Source organism: Nestor notabilis, unplaced genomic scaffold (assembly GCF_000696875.1).
Source record: "Nestor notabilis isolate BGI_N333 unplaced genomic scaffold, ASM69687v1 scaffold16079, whole genome shotgun sequence".
NCBI classification, from domain to species: domain Eukaryota; kingdom Metazoa; phylum Chordata; class Aves; order Psittaciformes; family Psittacidae; genus Nestor; species Nestor notabilis.
This window is the reverse complement of record NW_009943402.1, coordinates 10,670-19,524: the sequence shown is the minus strand read 5'-3', so window position 1 is coordinate 19,524 and position 8,855 is coordinate 10,670. Positions and strand designations below refer to the sequence as shown.

At 37.0% G+C, this 8,855-nt stretch overlaps 1 protein-coding gene across 1 annotated transcript in view; it reads right to left on the bottom strand.

Annotated features, from left to right (window-relative positions):
- Positions 1 to 1,092: 1,092 nt before the first annotated feature.
- Positions 1,093 to 8,855, bottom strand: part of AASDH (aminoadipate-semialdehyde dehydrogenase) — a 17,886-nt gene continuing 10,123 nt past the window's right edge. The window contains 7 exon segments of the mRNA XM_010021912.1: positions 1,093 to 1,491; positions 2,477 to 2,608; positions 3,913 to 4,038; positions 4,649 to 4,812; positions 5,907 to 6,744; positions 8,071 to 8,189; positions 8,723 to 8,855. The exon segment at positions 8,723 to 8,855 is cut by the window's right edge and continues 24 nt beyond it. Of these exon segments, the coding sequence (XP_010020214.1) occupies positions 1,093 to 1,491; positions 2,477 to 2,608; positions 3,913 to 4,038; positions 4,649 to 4,812; positions 5,907 to 6,744; positions 8,071 to 8,189; positions 8,723 to 8,855 (1,911 nt within the window).

Below are 8,855 nucleotides of genomic sequence, written 5' to 3'. Positions count from 1 at the left end.
AACTGGAATTCAAAATAGATGGCTCATCAGAGAGTGAGGTGATAGAACTACTATAGTTCTTTTAGAAGACTCGTAGTTAGAAAGATGCTCTCAGTTAAGCGTACTTTTGCCTCTGCAAATACTTGATTTGCATTTCTAATACAGGTAATTCATTTTAGGTCTTAAAAACAACCAAACCAAATTTACATAACCTTTTATTAATAGTTCTCTGCAAAGACACTGTAGCAAGCATTCATTCAGATCTCTTAAAAAATTGACAATGATTGATTTGAGCAATGCACACTTCATCTTGGAACCAATACTGTACCTGTCATTGAAAATTAATAAATATACACATGTAGATATATTCTCTACTTTAGAATACAAGAGAAAACTCCTGCTGACTTCAACGGACTTTCAGTATATGCTTGACTAAATTGAAGCCAAGGAGGGCCTTGTCTCACAATAAATGAACTATTCAGTTTAAACACACTGTAGCAACCAGACTGCTACTACCAGGCATATGCAATGTAGCCTCTGTCTTCAGAAATCAAGTTAAAAGTTAAGATTCAAAAAAGGAGTTGGGGTACCTTGCCACAGCACAGAAACCTCATCAGACTAGACAAACACCAGCCTGATGCATGGAAAAGCCAGGCACAGGCTAGGAAGGAACATCAGGGCACAGGCTAGGGCTCAGAGAGAGGAATACATTTCTTCCTTGGGGAAACAGCATGTTATTCCAAGCTGCAGAGTATGGCACCTTACCACAGTTTCTCCCAACCCAGCAAGCTGAAGCCAAACTACTGACTTTCTTTTTCTCATTACACGGGCCAAAGCACAACATTCAAATCCAAACCATCTGAAACATGCTATTTCATGAATTATAGCTGGAAAATGAGGGAGGGACAATGAAACTTCTGGCTTGGTGCTGAGCAGCCATCCTTGTTCAATCAGTAGAGTGCTACTTATGCTGGACGCTGCCTGCTGCAAAATGCTACCTAGGAAGTCTGCAAAAAGCACCTCTAGCTTTCAGTAAAATAGAGAGACAGGTAGAGAGGACCTGTGAGTTCTTAGTTTACAATGTAAACAATAAAAAGGAAGCAGCCTAATATCTTAGCTGTTCTTTTTTTCCGATATATACAAATCTAGGCAATAAACATAATCATTTCTACAGCCAACAACGAGCTTTGTTCCCCACACGACAGGGGAAGAGAAAACTTCTCCTGGAAGCTTATCTACTCCTTCTGCTGTTCCCTTCTTGGCATTCAGGATCCACACTTTGCCATCTGTAGATACTGCTGCCAGAAGAATTTTGTTCTTTAAGTCATCACTTTGGAAAACGAATGGTGTTCCATATACACTTGAGGAGGCTTTAAATTTCCACAGTAAATTACCCTCCATGTTACAACAGTAGATATAGCAATCATGGGAGCCAAAAAATATTTCTTGCTTAGTTAAACTTGAGATGCATGGAGATGAAAACACTGGTCCATTAGTGGAAAACTGCCAAACCTACAGAAAGAACATAACTACCCATTATCAAAGGTTGTCCACATTATCAGTTTGACAGCAACTGTAATTTTTTAATAGACTAGTTGTTGACAGGAAAGCATTTTATTTCAAGAGTACTAGATTTCAGTGAGGGCTTGTAAACTACTTGTCAAACTACAAGTTAAGTTTTACACACTGAGTAAGTGATAAAAGACTCATAAAATAGACGTGCAAGAGTTACTACCTTCTGTGATGCCCACATAAAGATGGCCAACTTGAGAAAATAATATTCTTGGACTGTTGCACCACAATTAGTAAAGAACCTTTTGTAATATATATTTCTTCTGCTCATGCTAATGATGTGCAGATCCCTCCTCAAGAAAGTATCAGTTCTGTAACACCGCTACAAGCAGACAGAGAGCAGAGCATGGGCTAACATATTTTACAGTTAGAAGAGGCTTAGGAATTGCCATATATACTGCATCTCAGACAAACAGAAACAGTATCAGTTGTTTTAACACCAGATACAAACCACATTCATCTGGCAAACTAAAAAAATATTCTCCTTTAATTGAACATGAAGGCTGACACATATTTTGCCAGAATTATACTTTGATGGTTTTTGACAAATGCATAAACATTCTAAGAAACCTTTACTTCTAAACAGCCACCATCCTACAGAAGAGACTACTTTAACACACTTGAAAAACTCCAAAACCAAACCTTTCATTTGCCTGTTCTACTCTTAACCATTTATTTTGCATGTAAGCTCTAGACTAGAAATTCTGTTACTGCATCAAGCAACTTGAAAGTTTGTGGTTTTGCCGTGAACTGCATAGATTACCCTAGGCAAACAGCTTTACTTTCTTCTCTCTGTAACAATAGACACTTTATTTGGTTCACAAAAAGGTATGTGTTAATCATTAAACCTCAGAAAACAGTATTAATTAAGCACCTTATTAAGGGGTTTTTGATGTACATAAAAAACTAATGACACCACTTTTACCTTTTCTCCAGAATGACTGTAACAATATAAGTTTCCATCCACACACCCAACGCAAACGTACTTCTCATTGCAGTGAGGAGAGGAGAAGAGTGGTTTTCTCAGGAAGCTTTTCCAAATCTTATTCCCCATCACCTGTAAATGGCAGCATAGAATAACTGTAATTAACATAACTGTAAGAAGCTGCACAAAACAACCCTTTCTTCACAGCCTGACTCAGCCTTTAAGAATTGAAGGGAAGGAGAGGCAATGAAAAGCAGACTTCTCCCATCCAGAATGCCTACCAGAAGCAAAACTACTCTTGAAATATTAATCTAGCAAAATGCTTACTGTTTTCCATGGGATACTCAATACTCCTGTTTCACCCTTCTCTTCCTTCCCCTAGGCAAAATAAAAATACTGTAGTAGTTTTAATAAATGACAGATTCTTTTTAATTCCATTCCCAGTTCCTAAGTCTATGACAAGGACCAGGGAAGGAGAGGGTCTCTTGAAAGCAAGTCATATTGATTATGTCATTAACCATAAATACGGTAGGAAATGCTGCAACCCACAATCTATGACTGTCACAATAAGTTTTTGATGTAGCCTGCACATTCCTATTTTTATAAAAAGTTACTTGGTGTTACAACTGGGTTTCTCAACTACTTGTTACTCAGGATTACAGGGAGGTGTGGAGGCCTTCCCCCCCGAATCTCCTTTTTCTTAACCACAGCCCACTAGAGCTGCAAAACCGTAAACTAGTTTCTAACTCTAGGTTGGGTGTTACTGAAGAAACTTGTAGAGGGTGGGAGAAAAGATGGTTAGGACTTGTGCTCTGGGTTGTGCGAGTACAACATGAACAGCTGTTCCAAGTGACTGTTCCTTTTATCAAGCAGGACCAGCTGTAAGCCAACAATGCCTCAGAAACCCATGAAATATCTACCAATATCTATCAAAAATGACATTCCCCAGGTGCAGAGAACAGAATAGGAATCCAAAATTAAGGAGGACAGCTCTTTAAATTACTACAGGTAGGGAAACAGTAAAAGGAATAAAGGGGCTTCTTTATTTTTTTCTGACCTCAGAAAGTTTGTGCAGTTTTTTTCTAATCCTACTGTCAAAGGGAGGGAGGGAAAAAACAAATCTAGACATAATCTCACTCACTAGTTTAACTGATAAGGTAGTCTGTAGGAATGGGAAGACACTGACTCCAACTTTAGTCTATAATCAGCATGTAAATTCAAACAAGTCACTTCAGTTCTCTTTATCACCAGATGGCTTTCTGAAATACAGGAATTATTATGGTAACCTTGTGTATAATAATAATGCCCTCAAGTGAAAAATATGGTAATGTATGATCATCTGGTTCCTTTCGTCAGAAAGGTGATCTTAACTTCAGAAATGCATTTTGGTTTCATTTAAATTTGAGACTGGGATCAAAGCAAGCAAAGGTACATACTGGGTTTACAGCCAGTAATAGTCCTCCTAGTGTAGCAACATAAAGATGATGGGGTAAAGAATTTAAACAAGGAGATGAAAACACAGCTCCCCCTTCGCAATGTAACTTCCACATACATGCCTTTTTCTGTAAGCACAAGAGAAAAGATAAATAATTTTTTTACAGGAGTTGAAGTTCATCATATTTACAAAGTCCTTCAAATGTCAAAGTTTATCAAACACTGCATTTAGTCAGCAAACACTAGTTAAGAAGCGAAGACATAATCTACATGCTATTGTAGCAACACATGGCTTTGGCTACTTTCTTTTCCAGTAAATAAAAGAAATTCAGCTAATGAAAAGGCTGTATCTGCCCCTTTTATTTTCCATCTTCCTTCATCTCTCTGTTAGAATGTAAGATTCTCTCTCTACTATTAATATTTATTTCTAATATTATTAAGTTTTATTTCTAGCTGGGCACCCTATTCTGAAACACCCACGAAGAATTTAATAACTGAGAAACTTAAGATTTGCTTGAACCAGGACTAGCAGCACAAGAACCACAGCTGAGAACACCACTGTAACTATTTAATAGCATATAATCCTAACCCCGCTTCAAGCTGGCCTAACTATTTTACAGCTGTAAATGTAGACTCCTGAGAATACTAACACCAGTGGAACTTCATCTCATGTACTATAAATAGGGTCCAAGTTGGATATTTATTCTTCCATACATAAAGGTTAGTCAGTGTTCTCACATAAATATCCAAAGAATACACATGTTGGTCATGCGATCCTATGTAGACTAGTCCACTGGAAGGGTCTACAACTGCAGAGCTTTTCACAGTATCTTCTGTGGCAAAAGTCCAGTGTATTTCTCCATCACTGCTTTGAAGCACGTACACGAAGCCATTGTAACAACCTGTGTGAAACAAAACACAACAGGAGGAGGGGGAAATAATGATTATTTGCATTTATGGTGTGATTTATGCTGCTAGCTGCATCACTGCTGGAAAAAAATAAGATGACTCATGAGATACATTTTCAAAACATTTCCTGAAGTTTCTCCTTTTAGCTCAAACTCGTTGGTGATAGTTCATATATTCAAAGTTGACTGTTTTGCTTGTTCTTTGCAGGTTACATTTCATTGCCTTTCTATCAAATTCTACAGTAATAATATTTAAAGTCATGAAGAGTTGCTGAAAATGGAGAACAAAAATGGTTTTTTAAGCTACCTCTTTTCCTAGTTTTCCTTGCTGAAAACAAAGATGCTGAAGAATAAAGTCTGTATGTTTTCTAATGAAACCTGAACTGTAATTCTAGAAACTCTTTAAATTTTAATGAAATATTAAGTTTTGTAAGAGTAAATAACAATCAAAATACTAGCAAAAAGATGGTATCATTAGCTTTGTGTGAAAAATCCCCATGACCTGGACATCTGTGCTGACCAGTGATGTACACAGATTAGCTAAAAAGGTAACACTAAGATGAATAATGGCAACTCTGTTTACAACAGACATGACAAAAGCCCAAAAAACTATCGAAATACATTCTCTACATCTCCCAAAAGAAGAGTCAAATGAGATAATTAAACTCTGTGAAAAATAATCTGAGACATTACGTATTAATTTCTACCTCTATCAATTTTTAAAGACATTTTAAGACTGTATCATCTTTCCATACTTAAAAAAAAAACCAACAAAACAAAACAGTTTAAAGGTCACACCTTATCAACTGTTAAAAAGAAATGGTACCCACTGACTATTCCTTAATAAGGCCTTATTAATAAATTGGCACATAATAAGGCACAAGGGTGTATGTTAGATAAGTGCCATCAATGGTTAGCATGAAACTTACTTCTCCTTTCTGTTTTTATTTTATAATGAATTAATTCTGACACAGATACGGAAACTTATGCAAAGCATAGATGGAGGACATTCAGAGGTAAGAAATAAGATTCTCTGTCATTCATCTTCTGTTTAGCAGAAAAAAACATGATTTAAAATGAAGACATACCAACAACTATGAAATTTCCACATTTAGATATGCAGGCAGAAGATTCAATACGATCTCCAAGGTTCTTCTCCCATTTTATTTCTCCCAAATCCAGATCAATCGCCTGCATTGCATGAGAGTGAGAGCCAACATATACAGATGCAGATACTCCTTGATTAGATGGTATTATAACCAGTGGTGATGCATCAACACATTTTCTTGTATTTGACTTCCATCTTATGCATAATGCCAACTCTGCTGTTGTTACATGACTACATTCTGCAAGGATATCCTGTACAGAGCCACAGTCGGTTTTATTTGCCTTGTTTCTAACTGTTAAGAAACTGCCTTCCATTTCATACCCTTGTGCATGGCTTTTCATTATACCCGGAGTCGCTAAATGCAGAAGGGATGGTTGCTGCAGCAGTTCCATTCCCATCTGTACTGTATTATTGGGTTGCATAAAAGTCTTGGTGAAATTCATACAAAAAAAATGATTTCCTCTGCTTAGTGCAATAAACGAAATTAACCCTGAAGCAACCTCAAGACCTCTTCCAGATTTCAGTTTAATATATTTTCCATGGAATTCCTCTCCACTGTTGTCATGTAATTTTCTTTTCACAACATTGTCATAAGTCATTAATTGGTACTGATCTGGAAACAGAATTTTGAGAATATGTCTATAAACCTCTTCAATTGAGTGGCTGAGAATAACTTCAAGGAGTCCAGGCACAGATTTGCCTACCAGCGTCTCAATTTCATCATAAAATCGTAGAGCCTTTAAGGAGTCTCCACCACTGCGCAGAAATACCGCATCTTTAGAAATTCCAGTGGAATCACCTAGAAGACCCAGAGCAGACTAGAGAAAAAAAGAAAGAAAGAGGTAACAGTCCATGGGTGTTACACCATGACACACACATGAAAACTCAAGTTGGGTAAAATCCACCTGAACACCCAGAAGTCCCGCTAAAAATCAGCAACTGAGGAAACTCAATACTCTGCAAAAAGTCACATGGAACGTGTTAGTGCCAATTGAGGTAGTGATGGAACAAGAGCTGGGGAGAAATGGGGAAACAGGGAGATGATACTAGTTCTGTACTACAAAATGTTTTGCTCATTCAAATTGTGCAGTTTAAGGAATTAAACTGTGGAGTATTTTTGTTGGCCATTTCCAATCACAATACTATTAATAACTTTGCAGATAGAACATTGATGCCTTTTGATAAAATTGGTTTAGGTGCTTTCCTTCATTAATAACACTTACATAAACTGGTATCTTTTACTTCCAAATTACTTAAGTAACCAATTTATCTACCTACTTTGGAACCTATAACACCTTCAATTCATGAAGGATTTTGGATTTGCCATTGTTAACTGCAAGAAACAGCAATTACTATATCTCCTCTCACTGTACTCCCTACTTGGTTAAGTCTGGGTATGAAGTACAAATCCTCTGGTTTTGGAAGCCACCTTTCTGCTGTCCTTAATGGGTCTAAGACACATCCCTTTAGGTTATCATTTCTATAGCCACCAATACTGTAAGTATCGGCACAGGCAAACTGGGTTACTAATTTCACTACATTTACTTGCTCTGGTCCCAGCCACAGCAAATCCAGCTTTCAGGTGAAACTTGGAAGTCTACCTTTGAAAAAACCCAAAACCGTAATACTGTTTGGTATCACATTTCAATACCTTGAAAAACATCTTTAGCACAGGAATTTAGAAACAACACAAACAGACATTCCATGAGACAATTATGGAAATTTGCCATCTATTTTTAAAAAAGACTCTCCATAACCGTCTTGAGAAATAAGAAACTCTACTAACACAGTAGCTATTTTGTACAAAGTTTCCATGTCTCAGTTCCTTGTTTCCCTTAGGAATACCCTCCCTGGCATGTCAAGCAGTACTCAAAAAGCTACTTACAAGTTACATCCTTCCTATGCTAGTTGCTTATACCTCATTGCCTGCAGTTTTATCTGATAGAGAAATATAAATGAGTCCCTCTTGGCCACTGCAGAGTGACTATATTTAAGCATTAACTGAACAGAAAGAGTTGTACTGCTTAAATCTATAGGCAGCTAGAATGTTCGGGTTGCATTAGTCATACTTCTTAAAACTGTTTAATTCCTGACACATGTATAATGATCCACTTACAAAGATAAAAAGCAGCCCAAAATACTACCTTCCATAAATACTGCAATCTTTCCCACAATTCCTCTGCGCCACTCAGCTTACTGTCACGCCTTCTGGAGTTTAGATGGTTCTGGTAAATCTTGTTCAGTTCAGATATATCAACTTTGCCTTTGTAGAAAATAAAGTATGATTTTTTTCATTGCTCTTTTAGCATTCACAATTCCAAAACATGCTCTGCCTAAGAAGTGACTTTATTCTTGTACACGCTTCTTTATCCATATTCAATGCACCTGCATTTTTTTTTACCCAGTCAATCAACTATACAGAATCCAGTGAGGTTTTTGAAAATTCACCCTTGCCTCCCACATAACCCCACCTTCAAGGTCTGATCTTTCCCCGGCTGAAGTCAGGGTTGTGTTGCGGACTGCAACAGGAACGACCGAGAAAGAAATATGCAGTGTTAAAGCTAAATTGATTTTACCACTATTCTTTGACTCGCAAATGAAACGCTATCGAGAAAACATGACAGCAGTCATGATTTTCTACTAGGAGTTAAGTTATCTAATCTACAGATTTTAAAAGCCTGAATCAGGTACTGGATTTTGGTTAATAAAAATATAAATTACAAAAAAAAAAAAAAAAAAGCACAGGAATAAAGTTGATTAAAATAAGCGGCAAGGGTACTTAATGATGTCATTTACCATGGGATGTTAAAGGCAAAGCTTTAATCAGGACAAGCTCATCAGGGACTGCGTAAGCTGGTAGACATTTCTGGAGTTCTTTAACTACTTCTTTCTCTTCTAAATTATCTTTGGGTACAACAAACAGAATAAG